At 46.4% G+C, this 25,514-nt stretch overlaps 1 protein-coding gene across 1 annotated transcript in view; it reads right to left on the minus strand.

The window, feature by feature from the left end:
- Positions 1 to 855: 855 nt before the first annotated feature.
- Positions 856 to 25,514, minus strand: part of PTCHD3 (patched domain containing 3) — a 239,792-nt gene continuing 215,133 nt past the window's right edge. The window contains exon 4 of the mRNA XM_086939820.1: positions 856 to 2,723. Within this exon, the coding sequence (XP_086795946.1) occupies positions 856 to 2,723 (1,868 nt within the window). The remainder of the gene's footprint in view (positions 2,724 to 25,514) is intronic.

The raw sequence follows: 25,514 nt of genomic DNA on the forward strand, positions 1-25,514 counted from the left end.
ATTTGTTGGGGAGGAGGGGCGACTATGGTCAGTCAGAGGAGGATCGTTTCTAATGAAAACACCCTCTGGTGCCCCGTTGAGCTTATGTTTTACTCAATACTGCAAGGAACTATTTTTCTTAATCACTCAATTGCCTTTTCTATAGAATGAGCATAATCACAGCATTGTACAATCTGTTTTAGAAAACAAACCCACGTTGAAAAGATTAACATTCGTAAAGCAGCTGCCTGATGTGCGTAACTAGATTTGTGTACATCAACTCTATTTCACTCGCCTTATCATGCTATATTTACGTTTTGCTTACACTGTCGAAGTGATCTATGGATTCTTTTGATATAAATGGAAGAAACATCAAATTGTATTATTTAATGTTATTTTTAATCGCTAAGACGAAAGGCCAATTTATAGGACAGTTGATAGGTTGAATTTTGATCATCAGTGATACATACAGCTTTATATACAACACAGGACTGCCTTCCATACAACGCACAGAAATACACAGTTTTTCACATGATGGAATACGATAGGTACTGGTACTTGCATGTTTGGAGTCACAAAATACATATTGTATTGCTCTATACTAAATAAGAATGCTGTAATAGTGGACAGGAGTGCTAAGTTTTGAACTAATTGCAGTAAACATTTCTCACGGAGTTCTACGTAAATAGCAAATTGGGACTTTTTTTTACTCTCTCCTAAAGTCGGATATGTATGTTTGAACTCTATTAAATCATATCTCGAGAAAGAAACAATGGAGTCCGAATTTAAGTTACACAATATTCAAACTATTACTTTAACTGGCAAAGGTGGAATCATGTAAAGATTGAATGCACATTGGTAGTACTCGCACATACACTAGGAACAATCTGGGGCCTTCTTACTTGCATAACGCAATAGGGTGATCTGCTTAAGGCAATCCAAATCAATGGCTTCGGATTTTTGATCAGAGCAGGCTTTGATATCACTGCTTTGTACATCAGTAGATGGGACCACTGTGGTCTGTCCAGGGTGAAATAAATAACCATTATACACGTTTGCAATATTAATTATACTAGGTATTGTAATAACAGTTCCAGGTAAGGTACTTGCATGTACTTCCTCAGCCTGGTTGTCGTGACACTCTGAATTGGTTGGATCCTTTGTACAACTAGCTTCTTGGCTTCTTTTTTCTATCTTCTTTATTTTTTCTGTGCCTCTGCACGGTCTATCACACATTCCAAAAAAAGGTAAAAATACTGGAATAAAAACAAGACCATGTAGAGCCCCAAACGTAATTACCAGAAACATAATCTTGAAAAAAGATTTGAAGATGTAGCTTTCCGCTGCGGACAAGGCAACTACGCCAAGGATGGTCGAAAGAGCTGCTTGTAGGATTGGGTAACCCAGGAGGTGCAATGCATCACAGACCCTTTTATTGGCATCTGGATCCTTATTGGTAACAAACGCATATGAAATATGCGCTGAGAAGTCAACTGAGAACCCAATACAAATGACCAGGTTGATCATGGATACTGAATCTAAATTGACATTCCAGAAAGCCATGAAACCGGTAACCCCAACTATTATGGAAGCAATTGCAAAGGTCACCCATAGAGAACAAAGTGGGTTGGGAATTAATAATAGTGATATCACCAGCATGACTCCTGTAGCAACAGCAATATTTTGAATAGTATTTTGAATAATTGCGTCATACTGCTCTAAGAATATAAATATTGGGTGATATACAAGAAATGGAATTGTACAGGCTTTTGCTGTTTCCCTTAGCTCCTTCAACATTTTTTTTGCATTTGCTACATTGCTCACATTAACTGTCTGAAGGAAGAAACGTGACGCCTCTATACGACCATTGCGGATCACAACGTCGTTCCTATAGCGTGGAACTAATTGGAGAAAGGAGGAGACATGATTTATAAATGTGGTCTTGTCATCTAAATTTAGGGACATGTTGAACAAGTACTGGCTATAGTCTCGCAACCATGACTCAGAGAGCTTTCTGTCAATAGAAGAAGAGCTCTCCATGCGCTGAACGCATTTCTCAATTGTGGAATGAATCGATGGGTCCCAGTATGATATTGCTTTGCTCACAGTTACCATAACCTTTGGACCATACTTTGAGAAATATAAATCCTCCTTGTGATAGTATTGAGTAACATATGAGTGCTCGCTGGCCAGATTTCGAAGGCTAGTGCCTTCCTGAAGCTGAAAGCACCCATAGACGCTAACAGCCAAGTACCCACAATAAACCACAAAGACAACCATCTTGGTCCAGGATTGGGTAAGAAAAGGTCCATAATGCTGAAACAAGGTAGTAATTGGATGTTCTACCTCGGATCCAGTAGCCCTATCAAAGGATCCTCCCTCACAGCAAAGGAAGGGAGAAGATGAATGATCAGTAAGAGCAATGTTCTTCACCTCAATGCACGCCAGCCAATGTCTGTTGCCTTCTTCGCGTTTGCCATTAAGAGCCAACACTGCTCCAAAGAAGGTGATGCTGTATAGGAAACAAAATAAGACAGCAGTTCCAGTATAAATGCAAAATGACTGCACAGAAGAAAATTGGGTCATAATCCCAATATAGAAGGCCAAAACATCGGTCAGTGTTGTGATTGTGATAGGTACAGCTGCCGCTGCATATGTGTCAGCCAATCGATCTCCAACGCTTCTACTGACTTTAGTTTGCTGCCAGCAGGAAATCATGAGGAACATGTTATCAACACCAACCCCTGGATGAAGAACAAGAAATAATGAATTACAAGACGTGTAACAATATTCTAAATAGGCACAGACAATAACTCAAGTAAATTGTTCATTAGCAATAATAACTCGGTCACAAAGCCATGTCCAGATAGATCCTAATTCTGAACATAGTAATTTATCAAAACCATTGTTATGTCAAAAGGTCTTCATCGGGGCAATCATACATTTAAAGCTGTAATGCATTTAAAGCCAGCTTTTTGGCGCAAAGATACACAAGGCTGTTAAACAAATATGAAGGTCAAGGTGATATTAGTGATGTTCACCAGTTTCGTTTGGATTTGGGTGGAGCTAACTCACTACAAATTATGTTCAAAGATGATACCAAACAGTTGTCAAGCATTTACAGAGATTGCTCTCTACAAAAAATTAAAATCATGCCTGGACAGAATTTCGATGATGCCAAAGTAATCAGTCCCAGAGTAGAGATTTCATATGCATGGATGTTTGGGGATGGAACTTTGTAACAAAGCTTTCTTGTTTTAACCTGATGATGGCTTGAGTATGCTGCCTTTCAGGTCCTGGAATGGGTGGTCAAGTTCAAGTTTCAAAGCTTTATTCGACGTTTGTCATAAAAGCATTCTCCTAGCCCTAATACAATAAATACTATAGATAAAAATACTTTCTAAAACACATATTAAACATTGACAGTCGAATAGAATACATATTAAAATACAAAAAATTTTCGCAAATCATAAGAATTATTGAAAAAATAGCAATTCATGTGACGGGATGGTGGTATAATAATAGACATGATTCATTTTGTTGTATTTATCATTAGCGAGCGAGTACGGATTGCCCATGCCCATGCAAGAAATTTTGCTACAGCAACCACAAACAGTGTAGAACAATCAGATTCTAGTATCCTAAGTGCTACCGATTGGCTACGGGTGCCCATATTTAGGCAGACTGGCTTTAGCCATTTGCGCCTAGGGCTAGTGTACAGAGGGCAACAGAACAACAAATGGGAAATGTGCTCTATTTGATCCTTGCAATGGTAGCAATGTTCATCCCAAGCTGGAGACCAGTGTTTCTTAAAAGCATTCACTGGTAATGTTCCTATACGGAATTGGAAGTATAGTTTCCTATCATGCGGTCGCTCAATTACGTCCCAGAATAATTCGCATGACGGGTACATTTTTATATCCAGAAATCGAATTGACAGTTTTGATTGGGATCCATTAACCTGATGATGGCGTGAGTATGCTGCCTTTCAGGTCCTGGAATGGGTGGTCCCAAATGTCTTCTGAGCACAGGGCTAAAGGTGGTCAAAATACTGCCTACTAGCAAAGCCTGTTTTCCTTGTGGTACCTCCCTGCTGAGGCTAAAAGGTGCAAAAAGTCTTGAGAGAGAATGCCCTATTACTTACCGGTAATCTTAATTTCTCCTGGTTCTGTTGTCCTCATCCCATTCATTTACAAAGTGAGATAACCTATCTTACTAACAGTAGGAATGTTGGCCCTACCCCACCCCCTCCCTCTGAGAGTACATAAGCGTACCCATCCCAGGATTCATTCTGAAAATACCAAGCCTAGATGAAGGCCGGCAAGACAGGGAGGGAGGGAGGGAGGGAGGTAAGGAATGGGACGAGGATAACGGGACCAGGAGTAATGAAGAATACCAGTAAGGAATAGGGCATTACCCCTAGGTCCCTCCTGACTCTGTCCCATTCATTTACAAAGTGAGAATACCCAAGCAACCACCGACATTCATTCACAACAAACCACCAGGACACAAAATACAGCAAAACTCAGTGATTTATTGAACAGCAGAACAAGAAAATCAGGAGCGCACAGCAAGTAGTACCCCAAAATAAAATTATCATCATCCCCCAACAAATTCTTGAGCCGATAACTCCTCACAAAGGTATTAGAGGTTGCCCAAGTGACCGCCCTACAGATCTCGGACAGGGGAACCCCTGCACCTCAGCCCAGGAAGCCGCCACCCCCAGATTAACCGCTCCTGCACCCCTGCTGGGGGAGGAGATCCTGACAGAGAGTAAGTCAATCCAATAACCTGCTTAAGCCAATGCCCAATTGAAGCAGAAAAAGCCTTCCCACCACAAGAGGCAACCCCTAAGGAAACAAAAAGGGAGTCAGATTTCCGAAAGGGACTCGTGCTATCCAGATAAACACGCAAAGCCCTGCATACATCCAACAGAGACCACGGAAGGTCATTGGGAGAATCAAGGTCAGAACCCAATGCAATCAGAAAAGGATATAAACAGCTCCTAAGCCATCAGAGCCTCCTTGTCCCCCAGGCAGCAAGCTGAGATAATGGCCACAAGAAAGGGCACCTTAAAAGTAACAATCTTGATGTCCACCTCAGATAAAGGCTCAAATGGAGGAGCCAGCAAAGCTCCTAGAACCAAAGGCAGATACCACAACGAAAAGGTAGGCCACATCACAGGACGAGTCAGACAAGAGACCAAATCCTTCACATCCAACATATTCCCCCAAGGAGAAGAGAAGGACCAAATAGTGGCCCACTGAGCTCTCTAAGCGCAAATCGCAAAAACCCTTCACAAGCCCTCCAAAAGGAACTTTAGCACCTCCTGCAAAGAGCAAGCCAAAGGGGACAAACCCAGAGCCAGACACCAGCAATGAAAGTTACCCCAATGACTTTAAGGTAGAAGGCCTATGAGACTTCTGAAGAGCCACCGCTAAATGTTCCGGAAAACACCGACATCGCCACTCCTGCCTTTCAACTTTCACACCCGCAGCTGCAGCAACGGGAGAGACAACATCAGAGCAGACCGCAGGGGAGATTGAGAGCCATGGCGAAACCAGGGACCCTACACAGCTAACAGCCTCAGATTGTGGAACAAAGACCGACAAGGCCAAAACAGAACCACCACAGCCACCTCCCGAGACTCCCAGCCCAGGCGAGCCAAAAACCGGGGAATCCGAACCAGCAGAGTGACTGCATAGAGGAGGTGAGACGGCCAAGGAATGGTCAGAGCATCCACTCCCCAGGAGCCCTCCTGATGAACCCGGGGGATGTATGACATTACAACGCATGCTTTTACATCGCATGCTTTTACATCGCATCTTTTACAACGCATGCTGTTACAACGCATAGTGTTGAGTGGTGCTGGATAGTGAATAGTTTAATTTACTATTCCAACTCCAGTCCCCGTGGATAGTAGGGAAAGTGTTGGATAGTAAATTAAATCTATTCCCTATCCTAGAGCGCCCCCAGCGCAATGCGTTGTAATGGCATGCGTTGTAAGGCTTGCGATGTAAAGGCATGTGTTGTAAAAGTTGCGTTGAAAAGGATGTTCCCCAAACCCGGGAGCAGAACCTGGGCAGCTGAGAATATTGCCAGGAAGTAAAGAGGTCGGGATTGGGAAGACCAAACTTCCTGACTCACTTGAGTCAGAAACAACTCCTGAGAGGCAGGGAAAAAATGGCTGAGATCATCCACCACCCCGTTGTCCATACCCCAAATATGAACAGCCGATAGAGACAACAGATACCCCTTCACCCATCAAAACAAGGGAACCACCACAGTATTCAGAGTCATGAACCTGGACCCCCTGATGATTCAGGTAGGCCACCGACATCATGTTGTCTGAACGCACCACCACATTGAGCGACAGCAACCGGTTGCAAAACCCTATCACAGCAAGGGACACTGCCATCAATTCCTGCCAATTGGAAGAACGCTGACCCTCCAGAAGGGACCAATGACCTTGAAGAGACAGAGAATCCAAGGTCAACCCCCCCACCCGAAAGGGCTGGCATCCATAGTCAGGACCGCTGGAGGGGAGGGCTGAAGAGGCAGACCCCGAGAAAGGTGGTCTGACACCGTCCACCAGAGCAGGGCGGGGAGGATGGAAGGAGACACAGGTATCCGAAGGGCCAGATTGAGAGTCAATGGATTCCAATAAGCCAACAGAAACAACCAAAGAGGACAGAGGTAAAAACTAGCCCAAGCCACTGTAAACACTGTTGGCACCATGAGATCCAGAAGCTGCAGCCAGAGGCAGACCAGAAAGGATCCTACTTTCCAGTACCTCCAAGCAAGAGACCGCAAGGTCACCACATGAGGGACCGGCATGAACAACATGTTGAGATCAGTTCAAAGGTGATCTCCAATTAAAGCCAAGTCCATAAAGGGCTCCAGCTAACACTTGGGAAGGTTCAGAAGAAACCCAATATCCCGCAATGCAGAGCACATCACTTCCTGATCCACCAACAACTGGTCCCGAGAGGCAGCATGAATCAGCCAATCGTCCAGGTAAGGGTGAACCAGGATACCCCAACGTTTCAAGGAATCCACTAACAGAGCCACCACCTTGGTGAACACTTGCAGAGATGACCTCAGGCCAAAATACAGTCCCCAAAACTGAGAATGACGGTCCTGCACGCAAAACCTCAGGAACTGGCGAGAGCTGGGATGTATCGGGACATGATAGTAAGCGTCCTGGAGATCTAGGGTGCACAGGAAATAGCCTGGAAAACCCAACAGAATCACCCACTGAAGAGTCTCCATCCGAAAAGGCAGATTAACTACCCATTTGTTCAAAGCCTTCGAATCAAAGACCAGCCTGACCCCCCTGTCACTTTGGGAACCCTCCTCCCCCCTCCAGAGGAGGAACATCCTGAATTGCCCCTTTCTGTAAGACAGACTCGACCCCCAGAGATGGATTGGACCTCTTGGCCAGGCAGGAAGGCCAAAGAGTCAGATGAAACCCTGAGTCTGGAGGAGTGTCCTAGAATTCAATGACATGGACCTGACGAATAATGTCCAGCACCCACACATCTGAACAGGACTGCACCCAAGCCGGCAGGAAGAACCGCAGCCGACCTCCGACCAACAATCTGGGATCCACAGCCATCTATTCGGGAATAAGGCTTGGGAGAGGAGGACTTAGCCTTCCTGTCCCAAAAGGAGAACTTCCCCTGGAAAACTGCTATGAGAGGGAGGATGGAAAACGATTTAGGCTTAGAGGAAACGTTTGCAGGAGAGGACTGCATAAACGAAGAAGAGTGCTTTTTCTCCTTCAATAATTTATGCAATTTTCCTTCCAACTCCTCCCCAAACATCATAGTCCCTTGAAAAGGCAAGCGCAAGACGCAAGTCTTTTGAGCGGAGTCCTTTTTCCAGTCCTTCAACACCAGTTTGTGGAGGGCAGCCACACCCGCTCCACTGGAAAGGGAAGAGGCTCTCACCATATCGAAGAGAAATCAGAGAGGAACTCCACCTGTCTTTCAATAAGCTCCAAAAGCCCAGAAAAGTCGGAAGCATCATCCATCAACTGATACAGAGCTTTGATATCGGAAATCAGAGATTGAGCCACATAAGCACTATAAATGGTAGCCCTCAGAGCCAGATTGGAAACAGAGTCCACCTTCTAGAGGCCGGCATCCACCTTTTTATCAACAGGATCTTTAACCACATGGCTGCTGGGCGTTTCCCCCCCCCTGTGCTGGAAAATGCCATTTTAGTGGCACCATGACGAGCTCAGCTCGTCATCAGCACACGACACCCGTGGGTGATGACGAGCTGAGCTCGTCATCAGCATCGAAAGGGTTAAGCACCGCATCCTCGGCCAAGGAAGTCTGACCCACAAGGCAAGGCACAAATGAAGCAATAGGAATAGAGTCAGGTAATTCCTTAGACATATCCTGAAGAAGGTAAAGTTTTGCCATAAACCGTAGAAGCATGATATGGTTGGGATCCTTCCATTCCTGCTACAAGACCTCCTGGAACTTTGAAACTGTTGCAACAAGGAACTACCGGAGGTGCTAGGAGCCTCCTTATCAGGAAAGCCCATGTTAGACTTGACATGTTTAAGTAATTCGGGCAACATATCCTTATCAATGTTCTTTCCCTTATGCTCCACACCCCCATGCATTCTTCCTCAGAATCAGAAGAATTTGAGGAATGAACCAGCAGAGAGTCCTTGGGATTAGACCCCCCCATATCTCATAGAGTCTCTAGGATTAAATATTTGATCCTAGTATCATTCCCCTTTCTGTGGCGCTTAGACCTGGCCAGAGAAGAGGACTCAGGAAGAGGAGGAGGAACGCTCCCTATTGCAGCTCTTTCGTGTATGTTTGGCTATGACAGAAAACCAAGGTCACCAGCCTCAAAAGGAATCACAGGTGGAAAGTCCCAGAGAAGCACCACCAGGTGGGGAAAGACTCGGTCAAAACCCTGCAACAGCGCATTTACGGTGCCCCTGCAAATCAAAGAGGGAGTTCCTTGACAAAACACGCAGAGGCTTCAAAGTAGCACTGCCCCCTTGAGTATAACAGCCACCACCCCAGAGGACTACGTGATAATCTCCCTGTGGGACAGTTCCTCAGAATCCGACGAAATTGCTCCTCTAAAGAGAACTATATGTTGGAATCACAAAACCTTACAGATCGACTAACAGCACGGGGTTACCCCACACATTTAGTAAAACGGGCACGAAAAAGAGCCTGGTATAGCCCCCGGGAGCACCTACTGAATTGCGAAAGCAAAGAGGATTCAGCTGGTGAACGTGTCATCTGTGTTACCACATTTTCCACCCGCAGCAATGATATTAAGAAAATTATCAATAAACACTGGCGTTTGGTAGCAGATGACATTGGACAACAAGCACCACCATTACATTCCTTCAAAAGAGCGCGGAATATCAGGGACCAGGTTGTACAATCGTTCCTTCCTACACCTCCGAATCCTACCATCCAAACACTATGGCATCTTCCACCGATTGTGGGACACTCTAGGTGTGGATCATGCACGGCATGTGCAACCACAATCCAAACCAAAGATTTGACGTACAGAGGCAAAACCTACACATTGAAATCACACACTAACTGTAACTCCTCGAATGTAATCTATTGGATCAAGTGTCCTTGTGATTTAGCATATGTAGGCCAGACCCAGCAAAAGGTCAAAGCCCGTATTTTACAACACGGCAGCAGAATCAGATGTAGAGTACAGGGTGCCCCCCTAGTAGATCATTGCACTCTGAAAGGTCACACCCCAGAGACTTTACAATGGCTGGTACTAGAAAAGATCAATCTGGGCCCCAGGGGAGGGGACATGGCACGAGTTTTGACTTTGAGAGAATCCAAATGGATGACCATTTTGAATATGATTCGAAATGGCCTAAATGAGTCAGAGAGTAGCCATGCCCAGTTAGCTAGTTTTGGTCGCTGACGTAGTAATATGTCCTATATCTGGACCTTAGATAGAGACTGCCACCCCCCAAAATGGTACCTCAGGAGACTGCCATAACTGATCGCTTTTGACCCTCCTATGTGAGAGGTCCTGAGCACAATTTCACTTATCTATGTATTTGTTTTTCAATGTAGTACTTGATATCTCATAGAGATACATCTGTCGACCACCTCCACTGACAAATATATGATATTTCTTAACATCTTATAATTTAGACATCGTTGCACAGAATGTATTTCAGTGTCAGATGTATAAAAAGAGATCTTCACCCTCGTGTCTGAGAGGTGCATCTTTTTACGAACATATAATTTGCACTGAGTCCATTGATATCTGAATGTCTATTTATCACACAGTGACCACATCTATGAGTCCATCCATGTCAAATGAGATACATCTGTCGACCACCTCCACTGACAAATGTACGATGCCTTAATAATCCCTAATATCTTACAATTCAGATATTGTTGCACAGAATGTATTCCAGTGCTAGATGTATAAAAAGAGATTGTCACCCTCGTGTCTGAGAGGTGCATCTCTTTTACGAACACGTAATTTGCACTAAGTTTATTGATATCTGAATTTTTATCATACAGTGACCACTTCTTATAGTCCACCTATATCACACTGTACTCAGAGCTTTGTCTCGGGCATATGTATAACTTGTTTCGCGGCCCATGCCGTTGTATCTGAATATCTGAATATCTGAATGTTTACGTATTACACAGTGATCAGTTCTAATATTTTGGCCGTCAGTCCACCTATGTCACTCTGTACTCAGAACTGTATCCCGGGCATAACTCCTATGCTCATATTGCGGCCAATGCCAGTGTTTACTCTTTATAGCCCTCCGAGCATTCGGTTGCTACCAACAACGCTCTGGACTCAGTGTCCTTTCTTTGTCTCCACGACTATCCCGGAGTAGCCCTCTAAACATTAGGTTGCTCCTAGCAACGCTCCGGACCCAGCGTCCGTTCTTTGTCTTTATAACCCATCTAACTGGCCACGCCCACTAGTCTGCAGTCAGCAACCGCGGGAAGGCTGCGACTTCGAGCCCCGTAAATTTACAGAGAAGGTGAGTTCATCCCCTCTGCTCAGACGCCCCCACATACTATTGAGGAGGCCTTATTTCACCACCCGTCCCCCTCCTGTTTTACTACTTTACAGATGCGGCATACCTGATGGGATCTGTTGGGACGCAACGCCGATGTGGAGATATATGATTAATCAATGAAATAGGATACTTCCTATCTTCGCGGGCTGTTAAGGTAAGCCCTACTCCCCACATGATGTCGGTTATTTACCTTTGTAATCGTAGTTGGTCCATTAACACTCGTCCCCCTGCCCACAGATACTACGTGTGGAACCAACGTGATTATTGTGGACATAACCATGCCACTTGCTCGACTTGAGCAGGTACGTTCTCTTTGTTTCACTTTTGTTAGTGATTAGAGACCTCTAGTTTTCCCACAGCTAATTCAGATTGTTTTACCCATCTCATGCAATCCTAGTCGATCCAACTGATGCCTAAATGTCATCGTGAGCCAAGCATCCCATACAGGTTAAGCCCCCTGACCTTCAGGGACCAAAACAAAATACTTTCATTTGGACCAATTGGTTTCCCCTGGCCTAGTCAGGACACCGGTGTTTGTGTTCGTCAACCTATATACGCTTAAAAAAGTTACCATTTACAGGTCATACATAATACTAGAAATGTTCCAATTGCATCAAGTTTTTGATTTATCTCGTTTTTTTATATAATGTATTATTTAGAACGAGTCGCAAAACAACGTGTGCCTTAACACAGCCATGGTAATACTAGTAGTAATGTGTTTACCGCTCACTACGGTAACTTGACATTGATTGTTGGCCCCCAAATTTATACCGTATTGTTTTTATATTTCTAGATACTGTAGTGCTCCCCTGTTGTTTACCCTGTCCTGATGAAGACCCCGATGTAAGGCAATAGATACGCCTACACATGTAGCGTGGGGTCGAAACGTCGACGGCTACCTCCATCTCTTGTTCAGTTGACACTCCTGCATTAATTTGAATACTTCTGTGTCAACAGAAATTGTCCAAACTTTTGGGATATGTTATGATCCCCTGTGTTTCGGCTCAGGGATCTGAAGCCATGAAACTGTATTGTAATTTGAATTAATTTCGCAATACACAAGTTGTCACCAACTTTATTTCCTCACTGTCCTCTTCCTTCACAGCATCACGCTATCCCACTCCTATTTCCTTTCTGGGGCACTGTTATTTACCAAATGATATGGTTCATTCATTGTGATTAAGTGACATTGCTTAGTATTTATTTGATTGTTCCACAATAAATTCAACCAAATGTACTGAGTTCCACTGGGACCCTTCTTTCCTACACCCTTGCAACATTAAACTGAAGGCAATCGATTCACAAGAAACACCACTAAAGGAATCCAAACAGACCGCTATGCGGAACTCACCAAAGCCTGCTCCTAAATGCACTCCATGTAGTAGACCGGCACAGCAGCCCCTGACTTCCGGTCCCGCCTGCCACCCGGAAGTCAGGCCTCGTGACCCAGAGGAGGTCCCTGAGCCAGCCACCATCCTGCAGCATAGAAACAGTGCACCTCCCGATGATTCCAGCAACCCAGGAGGCGCAGACCTGGACACCTGAGGCAATACAGCCAGAGGAACACCTTTAACTTCCCCCAAGTCCAGCAGGGAGGGAGAGGAAGCAGCGCCAGCAGGACCTCGCTGCCCAGCAGAAAAAATGTAAGTCACAAATCCAGGAACATCCTAGCTCCTGCATCGTCCCGTTTTGTCATTCGACAGAAAGAAAACGAGGAATGCTAGGATGGGTACGCTTATGAGGGAGGGGTTGGGGTAGGGACAGCATTCCTTTGTTCTTTTTTTCTGTCTGTGAGATAGGTAATCTCACTTTGTAAATGAATGGGACAAGGACAGGATGGACCTGGGGGTAAGAATCCATTGTCTGTCTCTGAGAATTCAAGTTGGTACTAGACATTTCTTTTGAACTTAGACGCTGAATTGTGGGTACCCCACTGCACCGGAAAGAAGCAGACAAGGGACCAAGTAGCCACTTATGAAGAGCATGTGTAAAATCTTTGGACTTTATGATACACAGCAACATAGAAGATGCTGTTATTTTTTTCAAATTGTTTGCATTTTTGGTGAGGTAACATTGAACATATTTTTCACATTCTTTATTCCTTCCAAAGGGAGATTTTACTTTTTTCTTTACAGTTTTAATTATTTCATATTTTTATGGAGCACCACTCAACTGGTGTAGGTCAGTGCACTGTACAAATAAACAACATGAGATCACATGGGGAAAGGATGTGGCCAAACGGCTAGGGCGGTCGATGTGGAAACTAGGGAACAGGGTTCAAGTCTCGGCAGGGATTCTCCGCATCCCATGATTCTGGGCAAATCACTTAGGGTCACATGCATGAAGCATTTTTGAAGTTGAAAACGGCTTTTCACATGAATAAAACCCCAACTGTGATTCGGTAACCTGTTACCGAATCCCAATTTGGGTTTGTGATTCTGTATTATGAAGAGGCCTGTTTAGGGAATTCATTCCTAATACCGAATCGCATTGATATGAATGTTTTGCAACCGAAATGCGGTTGCAAAACATTCAACAGTTAGGTGGTAACCCATTCGCAAATGGGAAGGGGTCCACAAGGGAACCATTCCCCTTTGTGCATGTCTGTAAAAGCATAATTTAGGAGCAGGCAGTCGCCCCACGGACCACTCCCTGCTGTTAAAAAATTAAAGGAAAACATTTCATTTTTCTTTTTGTAAAGCATCCTATTTTCCTTTACGCAAAATGGACTACTTTACAAAACAAATGATTGCTTTATTTAAAAGCAATCACAGACATGGTGGTTTGCTGACCCTAGCAGGCCACCATCCCGTTGATTTTTGCATTCCTAATGAGTCGCAAATTGTGCCCTACCTCATTAATATTAATGAGATAGGTCCTTTGCAACCCACTGGGAATCGCAGAAAGTATTCAAAACACTTTCATACATGCCTTTTTGCGGTTTCCTAATTGCGAATCGCAAAGATTTGCAATTAGGGAATTGCAAAACGTTTTCTTCATATATCTGGCCCTTAATCTCCACCTGCATAACAAAAAAATTGAATGTGCACATCTGAAACGCAACTGGTGCTCAAGTAAAGCACTCTTATACCTTTCGGTCTAGTTCCCACTATGTAATCAAATGCATATAACAGTAGCAGCTGGCAGGCTATCCAGTGGATGGAGGGGGGAGAATGGGACAAAATAAAATAGGGCAAAAACCACTTACCTCTTTCACTGCATGTATTTTTCCTCTGCTTCTCTGGGAGTTCTGGAACCAGGAAGCACCCAAGCTTCCCACAACGAAACACAACGCTGCAATGCAGTGCTGTGATTGGCTCCCCCAAGCCAATCACATCGCTGCAATGTATTGCTGTGATTGATCTCAGCGCCGTGGATCAGCGCTCAGATGGTGACTGGGGGTCTTTGCATGTTCCCCACCAGGCTGTGTGATGCAGCCAGGTGATGAACATACAAAGTGCGCATGACTGTTTGGCCGAGCCAAGGCACTGGGGTAGGGGCGCAGGTTCCAGTTCATCAAGGAGGAGGTCTGTTGAATAGCCAGGTTTTGAGGTTTCTTGCGAAGATGGGGAGCGTTGTTGTCTATCTGAGGTGGAGAAGAAGGTCATTCTAGGCTCAGACTGTGAGGAAGGAGCAGCAAAACAAACAAGATGATGGACGGAATGTTGGATGTGAGGAAGGAGCGGCCCCCCAATCTCGTCTTTCTGGTGCGGGGGACCACGGCGTAGGAGAGCTGAGCTGATCGTAGGGTCTTTTGGGGTGCATGGAATTTGAGTTGGCTGTTCAGGTAGGCTGGCTGGCCAAACAGTTATGCACACTTGGAGTGTGCAACCACTCCTCCCTTCAGCCCGCCCTATCTCAACCCCCAACCTGACAAAAATAAAACAATAATAACGACCTCATTATCAGTTTATTATCCCTGCTCAAAGAACAGTGGGGCCACGCTCCTCTGCCTCAGAGGAGGAACCGCCCCTAGATATATACATTTTCATTGATACATCAGTGATATCTGCAGACATCAAGGCAGGATAAAACTCACTGGATAACAGGCGCGCAACACCCATTGGACTCAAAGGGCTTCAGCCCCCCCTTCGTGTGTGGCAGCCCGACTGAGACAGCTTTCCGGGCACACACACAGCGCACCCGAGCACTTTAAAAGACCGTTTGCATGTTAATGAGGCGTGCTGTTGTTTCACCGCTTCTAAGAGCCCCTGCAGCTCCACTCTGCCTATTGCTTAAAGATTCAGCCCCCCTCCCCCGAAATTTTTTCTAAGCCCCCCCCCCCCCGAAATTTGGCTCTAGTTGCGCCTCTTCTGGATAGTATGCTAGGAGCCACATGTAGAGAAAAAAGCAAAAAGAATGAAATCAACAAAATCTTTGCTTACAAAGAAAAGATCTAAGCTTTAAAAAAAACAGGGCTTCCAGGAAAGAGGCCAAAAACAATGAAAGAATTACATATTTGAGACGTCAAAAAAGAGAAAGGGAGAAGGCCCAACAAGTGCTAGGTAATCTGAGAGAAATGGTAATGGAGTGAACACGAGAAAAGGTGCACTAAAATGTAGCGACGGAGGAACAACAAATAGAGACGGCACAAAAAAAAGAATCTGAATTTTACTTAGAGTGGGTTTTAGAATATGAAAAGGTGATTTGGCAGGAGTTAAACGCACAGTAAGGAAACACAAGCAGTTCAAGGAGTAGAAGCAGTTGTGGTAAAGAGTTTACGCAAAGATTTTCTGAACAAAGAAAGAGGAAACTAGTGAACGCAGAGTTTAATACATAATATAATATGGGAGAATCCAGGGGCATGTTAGCAAGAACCTGCTAAAATTATCGCTGTTTTAGTAGCAGGAAACTGTTGCTAAAACGGCGATAATGGGCTTTATAGAATTCCATTTGAAGCCCAGGTTAGATGTCCTGCACATCTAAACTGGGCTTCTATTGGATCTCTATAACGCATATTAGCAGGCCCATTACCGCCATGTTAGCCGCAGTTTCCTGCCGCTAAAATGGCGATAATTTTAATGAGGTTCTTGCTAATGTGCCCGCAAGTTTTCTTCAGAGTGAGCACGGGACGGAATGAAGACAAAGGGGCATATCAACAAGGCGTGGCAATAATATTATCACCACTTTAGAGCCCGTTTTCAGGCGAAAAGCGGCGATAATATTATCGCATAATCAACAAGGACAAGCTAGCGGGTGTTTCCTTGCAATAGCGCCCCTTGTCAGCACGTGTTCCATCGCATCGCTAATGAGATGCAAAGGAGACGTGCCTGACAAGACTCCACTCAATCAATCAGTGACACTTGTATAGCGCGCTACCTACCCGTAAGGTCTCAAGGCGCTGGGGGGAGGGGGGGGTGCCGCTACTACTCGAACAGCCAGGTCTTCAGCTTCTTCCTGAAGGAGAGGTGGTCTTGGGTCAGGCGCAGGTTGGTTGGGAGGGAGTTCCAGGTCTTGGCGGCCAGGTAGGAGAAGGACCTTCCTCCCGTAGTCGCTCTTCGGATGCGGGGGACGGCGGCGAGGGCGTGGTTGGCTGATCGGAGGTGGCGTTTGGGAGCGTAGAAGTTGATTCGGCTGTTGAGGTAGCTCGGGCCCTGGTCGTGTAGGGCTTTGTGTGCGTGGGTGAGGAGGCGGAAGGTGATTCTTTTGTTGACGGGGAGCCAGTGAAGGTCTCTCAGATGTCCGGTGATGTGGCTGGTTCGTGGGATGTCGAGGATGAGTCTGGCTGAGGCGTTCTGGATCCGCTGGAGTCTCTTCTAGAGCTTGGCGGTGGTACCGGCGTAGAGGGCGTTGCCGTAGTCCAGACGGCTGGTGACGAGGGCCTGGGTGACGGTCTTCCTGGTCTCGGTGGGGATCCACCAGAAGATCTTCCGTAGCATACGTAGGATGTTGAAGCACGCCGAGGAGACGTTGTTGACTTGCCTGGTCATGGAGAGGGAGGAGTCCAGGATGAAGCCCAGGTTGCGTGCATGGTCTGTCGGTTTGGGTGCGGTGCCCAGGGCGGGGGGCCACCAGGTGTCGTCCCAGGCGGAGGGTGAAGAGCCCAGGATGAGGACCTCCGTCTTGTCAGAGTTCAGTTTCAGGCGGCTGGTCGTCATCCACTCGGCTACCTCTTTCATCCCTTCGTGCAGGTTGGCTCTGGCGGAGGCGGGGTCGTTGGTCAGGGAGAGGATCAGCTGGGTGTCGTCGGCGTAGGAGATTATGCTGAGGTTGTGTTTGCGTACGATGGCCCCGAGGGGGCTCATGTAGACGTTGAAGAGGGTGGGGCTCAGAGATGACCCTTGAGGGACGCCGCAGATGACTTCGGAGGCCTCTGACTTGTACGGTGGTAGGCGGACTCTCTGTGTTCTTCCGTCGAGGAAGGAGATGATCCATTCCAGCGCCTTGTCCTGGATTCCAACGTTGCTGAGGCGCTGTACTAGGGTGCGGTGGCAGACAGTGTCGAATGCCGCGGAGAGGTCTAGGAGGATGAGGGCCGCTGTTTCTCCATTGTCCATCAGGGCTCGGATGTCATCGGTGGCGGCGATGAGGGCGGTCTCGGTGCTGTGATTGGCTCGGAAGCCGGACTGTGAGGGGTCGAGGGATCCGTTCGTCTCGAGGAAGGCGGCCATCTGCTTGTTGACGGTCTTCTCGATGACTTTGGCTGGAAACGGGAGGAGCCAGATGGGGCGGTAGTTCTTGAGTTCGGTGGGGTCCGCTGTTGGTTTCTTGAGGAGAGCGCTGAGTTCGGCGTGTTTCCAGCTCTCAGGGAAGGTGGCGGTGTCGAAGGAGGTGTTGATGATGTCCCGCAGGTGGGGTGCGATGGCAGCGTCGGCCTTGTTGAAGACGTGGTGAGGGCAGGGGTCGGTCGGTGATCCGGAGTGGATGGAGTTCATGGTGCGGATGGTGTCTTCGGTGCTGATCGGGGTCCAGGCGTGGAGGGTGGTGGTGGGGGGTGGTTGTTCGGTCAAGGTGTGCGTTGGTTGGTTGTTGAAGCTGTTGTGTATGTCCGCGATTTTGTTGTGGAAGTATGAAGCGAGGGAGTTGCAGAGGTCTTGTGATGGGGTGATGTCGTTGTTTCCTGCGCTGGGGTTGGAGAGCTCTTTCACGATGTTGAAGAGCTCTTTGCAGTTGTGTGCGTTGTTGTCCAGTCGGTCCTTGAATGCTGTTTTCTTGGCGGCGCGGATCAGCTGGTGGTGCTTCCGGGTGGCAAGCTTGAGGGAGGTCCTGTTGTCCGGTGTGGGTTCCCTTCTCCAGACTTTCTCGAGGGCTCGGCAGTTCTTCTTGGAGCTCTTGAGTTCGTTGGTGAACCACGGGGCTTTCTTGCTGCCGGGTCTGCTGGGCGGGGTCCTCAGCGGGGCGAGCTCGTCCGCGCAGTTGCTGATCCACTTCGTGAGGTTGTCGGCGGCCTGGCTGGGGTTCGCTGAGCTGGCAGGAGGGTGCTGGCTCAGGGAGTTGGCGAGCTGGTCTGCTGTGATCTTGTTCCAGCTTCTGCGGGCGGCCTGTTGCTGGTGGTGGTGGGTCGTCGTTCTCTTGAAGGTGAAGTGGACGCAGCTGTGGTCCGTCCATTGAAGCTCTGTGGCGTGGCTGAAGTCGATGTCTGGGCTGGAGGAGAAGACTGCGTCCAGTGTGTGTCCGGCGAGGTGGGTGGGGGTGGACACCAGTTGCTTGAGTCCAAGATTGGCGAGGTTGTCCAGCAGGGTGGTGGTGTTGCGGTCGTTGTTGTTCTCCAGATGGAAGTTGAGGTCCCCCAGGAGGATGTAGTCAGCGGAGGGGAGGGCATGCGGGCTGACGAAGTCGGCGATGTCCTCGCTGAATTGTGTGCGTGGTCCAGGGGGTCGGTAGATCAGGGTGCCTCTGAGGGTGGTGTTCGGGCTGGTGTGGATCTGGAAATGCAGGTGTTCGGCGCTGGTCAGGGTGTTGTCGGTGCTGGTCGTGAGACGGATGGTGTTCCTGTGGATGATGGCGATGCCTCCTCCCATCTGGTTGGCGTTGCGGTCCCTCCGGACGATCTTGTAGCCCTCTGGGATAATGATGGCGATGTCGGGAGCTGAAGAGGCGTTCATCCAGGTCTCCGTGAGGAAGGCAACGTCAGGGGCTGTGGCGTCTAGGAGGTTCCAGAGTTCGATGGCGTGTCTGTGGACGGAGCGGGTGTTGAGCAGGATGCATTTGAGGTGGGTGCTGCTGGTGTTCGACTTGGCGGGTGCTGGTGCGAGGCAGGTCCGGATGCAGGTGAATTTGCAGGCTTGGCAGCTGAAAGGTCCGTGGGTGCGTCGTGGAGTGGCTTGATGGCATTCTGGGAGTCGGCCGGTGTTGAGTGCGATGAGGGAGGCGGCGGAGTACGTCAGGCGGGTCGGTCGGGGTCTTCGTGGGCCAGGGGTCCTGGCGCTGGGCGCGATCCGGTCGCGGACGGGCGCAGACGGGCTTACCTTTGGCGCGCCTTCGGCGCACAATCGGCGCGCCCGCTGCGCGTGACCGCTGCACGTTCGCACGGTCGCCATTTAAGGCGAAGTGCGCGGGTGGGCGGAGCAGCTGGGAGGCGGGAGCGGGGAGGGAACAGAAGAGAAAAGGGGCGGGGCCACAGGCGGTGGCGGGAAGCGGGGAGCAGGGAGGGAGAGCGGAGGGCGGCGAGGTAGGCGGGCAAACAGGAAGAAAACTGGACACGGCAAAGAGGATATAATTACATTAACAGGCACAAATGGCGGGAAAAATAAAGCAAAAACAGAAAGGAAAACGATGGTACAGCACAAGGGAATACAGGCACAAATGACGGGCAAAACAGAGGAAAACAGCTAAAAAAGCGATCAGACGGCGCAAAGAAAACAAGCACAAACTTTGGGCAAAAACACTGGCAAAACCAGAGGGGAACGGCCAGGCGTCAGCGAGGCCGGCGGCGAGGCACGGGTAAATATCGCTTAACTAGCTTCGCAATATTTACAAGAACCCCAAATCCAGTGTAGCATAATCTCAATGGCGCTAACGCGCCCTTAGCTCTAGATTTTAACGTCTGTTAAAATTCAGACTAAGGCATACTTTACATAGGATGTCGATTATGTGCCTACGACCACATGGTCGTATCAGCAATGATGTAGCTGTTTTTAGGTGAACATCACTGGTTTTCCAGCGATGTTTGCCCATTTTTGCGCTTTCGCTTGAATATTTATCGCCTAGGTTATACATGTTGTAAATAACGCGCTAAGCTGGCGATAAATAACCGCAATAGACAGCGATAAATATGAAAGCGCTAAGCGTGCTTTGCGATATTTATCGCCGTTTGTTGCTAATATGCCCCAAAGAGCCTAGAGGCAAGATGAGAGCTATGGAGGACAGATCCAAAAAGAAGTTTAACATCAATGTTTTACGGTGTTGTGGAGGTCTTTGGGGCACCTCATATCAACTGCAAGCAAGTTCCATGGGAAAGGGAAGAATGTTTTTTGGCTTTGCAATATTTCATCCGAGATCTTGAGAGAAGCGCTGAACCTTTGGCCTTAGAGTGATGCACGCCAGCTTTAAGTTTATCCTGGATCTAGTGGGCGCCAAGATATATGTCTTTTGGCACAGAGATATTTGGTCTAATTGGTTATACTTTCTGGCTTTGAAGATTATCCTTGCTGCTAAATGTAGAATGTCTTTCACCGGTGCTGAGGAGGAAAGAATGCCGGGGAGAACTGTGTTGTTTCTGTGATTATTTTTGTTCACTGCTCCTGTCTCTTAATCCCTTTCTTCCTCTTCACCCCTTCTTCTCCAATCTTTCTCTCCCCTCGACCCACATTGTCCATCCACATTGTCCATAATTTCAAATTAAAAAGGTCAGCTCCTGATCTTGCAATTTCCAAAGGGCGTGCTGCCTTTCCCGCAGCATGAACGTTATCACATAAACATATGGGGCTTATTTACAAGGCCCTTGCGCCACTTTTGCGTAATTTTTAACATGGGAAAAATGACACAAAAGTGGCGCAAGGGGTTTGAAAATCTGCCCCATGGAAGGTGGGACTCCTGGCAGCTGTGTGATACTCAGATGTACCGCTGTTAACATAGGTACCACATTCAACGTTTAGGACTCAATTACCGCCTGTGTACCTTCCTATGTACATTTGCATGAGATTGGCAGGCGTCACGCTCTGCCAAGTATGCCGGGGCAAATTGACAAACCCCCTGCACCTCTTTTACACCGCCGTTGCGTCCCTTTTGTGACGCAGCGGTGGTGCAAAAGATGCACCATGATGCAGGGTATTTACAACGTGACGCATCTCCCAGATGCGTTACATTCTAAAGCCCTGCGCCAGAAGGAGGGGTTCCATCACAGGGGGAGGGGGCGTTCCGGCGCAGGAACGCCTCCCAAAAGGGGCTGAGTGAAATCTACAAGATTTCACTCAGTCACTTTTCGGCCCATGCTGCGTCAAAACCCTGTGCCTGCTTGAAGCACGCGTAAGGATTGACGCAGCATTGTGGAGATAGGGCCCCCCTGGGCATTACTGGAGCAGCGTCGCGCTTGCGATGCAACTCCAGCAATGCGCCACTTTTACAGCACAGATGCGTGACGCATCTGTGCCATTTTTGCCCCATGGTGCGCCGCATTGTAAATGCGGCACATTCAGGGTGACGGAGCTGCGGCGCACAATAACTGGCGCATCCCTGCTGATATGCAGGGATGCGCCCGCCATTTTTAGAATGTCAAATTTTATTAGCAGTTATGAACGTTGTTATTTTTTGAGAACAGCCCATAGGCAAGATCAAAATCATGAATATTTAAGGTTCTTGCCAGCTGGGCTATACTCACATCTTGTCGCAGATTAATTTGCTGCCGGTGAGCTTAGGGTAACATTATTATCATTGCAAGTGGGTTATGTCCCTCGACAATATGTATAGTATGATTGACGGATGTATGACGTTACAATGCATACTTTTACAACGCATACCTTTACAACGCATTTTTACAACGCAACATCCATTACAACGCATTCCACTACAAATCATGCCATTACAACGAATTTTTAAAAACTACCTTTACAACGCATTCCATTACAACGCATACCATTACAACGCATAATATTACATTGCATGTAAGGTAAGTATTGGATAGTGTAGGGGTAAAAAATACTATTCTAACTCCTGGGGGTGCAACAGTAGGGTAAGTGTTGGATAGTGTAGGGGTAAAAATTACTTTTCTAACTCCAGGGGGTGGAATAGTAGGGTAAGTGTTGGATAGTTAGGGGTAAAAATTACTATTCTAACTCCAGGGGGTGCAACAGTAGGGTAAGTGTTGGATAGTGTAGGGGTAAAAATTACTATTCTAACTCCAGGGGGTGAACCAGTAGGGTAAGTGTTGGATAGTGTTGGGGTAAAAATTACTGTTCTAACTCGAGGGGGTGCAACAGTAGGGTAAGTGTTGGATAGTGTAAGGGTACTATGTGTTGTAATGCTATGCGTTGTAATGGTATGCGTTGTAATGACATGCGTTGTAGTGGTATGCGTTGTAGTGTCATGCGTTGTAATGGTTGCGTTGTAATGGCATGCGTTGTACTGGATGTTGCATTGTAAAAGTTTCGTTGTAATGGTAGTGCGTTGTAAAGGTTGTTTCCCATGATTGACTCATGCATGGTCTTAAGAAAATATCAGCTTAAAAATATATCGCTTGTTTGTTCAAATGGTTTAAATGCAAAGGTCGATGTATAATCAGTACGGGTTCTTCACAGGTGCTGTTGTTTAGAGCGGGCCATTATGGACTTGATACAAATATTGTGTGACTTCACCTATAGTAATACCATCACATGGGATATGTATAAATATTTATTTAGATATTTTTTCATAGGTTCTGAATTTACAGCACTATTTTTCGTGTGAACATTGCTTAATTATGCTGATAGTACATACTTTTTTGTGACTTTTTTATTTTTATGATATTTTTTCGGTATAAAGCTGTTGTATAATGGCCCTTCTTACATTGAAAAAGGCGGTTGGACAACCGAAACGCGTCTCTCTGAGTTACCGGGTCGGGAGAGGTCGAATGCATTAAATTGTTTTTATTTTCTGCAGTTTTCATGTGCTTGCTCTCTTCTTTAAGAGAGTTGGGAGGAAGCATGGAAATTTAAAATATTTATGTTAGGTAAATTACAGCCTTTCTCTCTAGAAAGGACTTTAGCAGGTTTGTCACAGGTCCCATTCTTACAAAACGTGGTCCTCCACTGCCACCTTCTGGTCATTTGAAATAACTCCACTTCATAATCTGCTCTATTGAACGTCACCCACTTTAATTCTCAAATCAGGTTTTCTTATTCTGTTGAGTTGAATAATCCCTGATTCGCTACATTTCTCTTTTTAGTTTGGGAAATTTATTGCCTCATTTATGAGACTCCTATCGCCTCTGGAACGTTTCTTTTTTTGGCGTTCGATGGCGCAGAAGGTTGCGTAATATTTATCAAGTACCACTTTTTTTTTGGCTTAATGCTGCCTGATAAATATCAGTCCCTTTAACGCACTGTTCTGCGTTAAAGGGGCATGCGTTGGATGTTGCTGGGGGCGTCCCCAGCAACATCCATGGCCGTTTGACATTGCCCAAGATTTACGAGAAATCGTTAATCTGAGGCAGACGCAAAAGTTTACGCCTCCCCAGGGGAGGCATAAGGAGGCTCAACGAGGAGAAAATATCTTTAGTTCGCCTCGTTTTTCATTTTTCTATGTGTGCTGCGTCCTGCAGCACACATAGAAAGAGGAAGAAGCCTCATGATTATTTTTGTACTGAAAGGTTTCCCTTCCTGTACCAAAATAATCATCCCCACAACGCAGCGTAGGCACCCTTGCACCATGGTGCAAAGCTGCCTGCGTTGACGCACGGCAGCCCATTATGCAGCCAATTGTACACCGGTGGAGGGGAAAAGGACCGGAATGTGCCGTCTGTTATGGATACAGCGCATTTCTGCCCTTTTCTTTTGCCGTAGGGAAGAGCAGCAGGAAGGCCTGCTGCGCTGCCCTACGGAAAAACGTCATAAATTAGGCCCTTTGTTTCTTTTCAGTCTAAGCCACGCCACAACAGAATACTTTCCATTCTGCCACCTCATCCTGCATCTAGAAATTGAACCTTGCACTCTATCCCACACACACTCCATCCATGCTCTCACTTTCTTCTCGTCCACTTAGTTTCAAGGATCTTCTCTAACACCCTACCAACACAATCCTCACAAAACGTTATTCAGCATTATGCCAGCAAAGTTCAAACTCATTACAAATAGAATAAAAAAATCATATGCCATATCAATAATGAAATTTAAAAGCAAGATAAAAATACATTTATGCAATAAAACATAACACATCATTAATAAAAACCGTATGATAAAAATGTAAATGATGCTGTGAAAATGTTGTCATATAATATACTAATTTGATTGTTTTCACCGTACACAATGGTGAGAAGTGTTTTTTATTGTTATTTTCCTAACCCTCCACATAGTCAACATATAACGTCAGACCCCAAACACTACACACTAGCTAGTGTGCTTAAAAACATTCTCAAGGTCTTTCTATGTTTCCTAATTTCAAAGTTTCGACACAGTGAGCAGATGTACAGTCTCCTGGCACCTGAATACCCTGGACAAAGTAACAAAACATGCTCAATTGATTAATTGGCTTCAGAACAAGATACACATTGCTCAGTACAGGGCCTCCATGCACCCCTCTCCCTCAATCTGGCTTTAGAAGAGGAAAGAGGGAGGGACCCATATCTAAACTGCAAACAAAGTTTCCTAGCAGATACCAGCTCAATTTCACCCTAAACTGCGTCAACTCAAAACTGTCTTTCTGTTGAAGGAATGCCATGGTCAAATATCCTATTTTAGACAGACTAAACAAAAAACTCAATTTATGTTGCCAATTTGCATTCTTAGTCTTGGCTTTGGAAACTAAAGTAGCCTCTAGGAGGTCATGCCATAAGTAGCTTAAACCAATGTTTGAGAGAGTCTCTTTCACATACTTAAACCACGGAACAGCATCGGCACCTGCACGGCCACAGGTGCCCATCGTTACAAAACCTTATCCTCTACTGCCATCTTCTTGTCAATTGAAATAACTCTACTTCATAATCTGCTCTTTTGAACTTCACCCATTTTAACTCTCAATTCAGGTTTTCTTGTTCTGTTGAATAATCCCTGATTCGCAACATTACTATTTTTAGGTTAGGAAACTTTGGGGCATATTATTTAGAACTGCTATAAAATTATCGCCGCTTTAGCGGCAGGTAACTGCCGCTAAAACGGCGATAATGGGCTTGATAATATGCCCTTGTGAATTCCCATAGAAGCCCAGGTTAACACCAGAACCTGGGCTCCTATGGGAATTCCCAAGGACATATTATCAAGCCCATTATCGCAGTTTTAGCAGCAGTTTCCTGCCGCTAAAGCGGCGATAATTTTATCGCCGTTCTTGAAAATATGCCCCTTTGTTTCTTTTCAGTCTAAGCCACTCCGCAACAGGACACTTTCCATTCTGCTGCCTT

Source organism: Lissotriton vulgaris, chromosome 10 (assembly GCF_964263255.1).
Source record: "Lissotriton vulgaris chromosome 10, aLisVul1.2, whole genome shotgun sequence".
NCBI lineage: Eukaryota > Metazoa > Chordata > Amphibia > Caudata > Salamandridae > Lissotriton > Lissotriton vulgaris.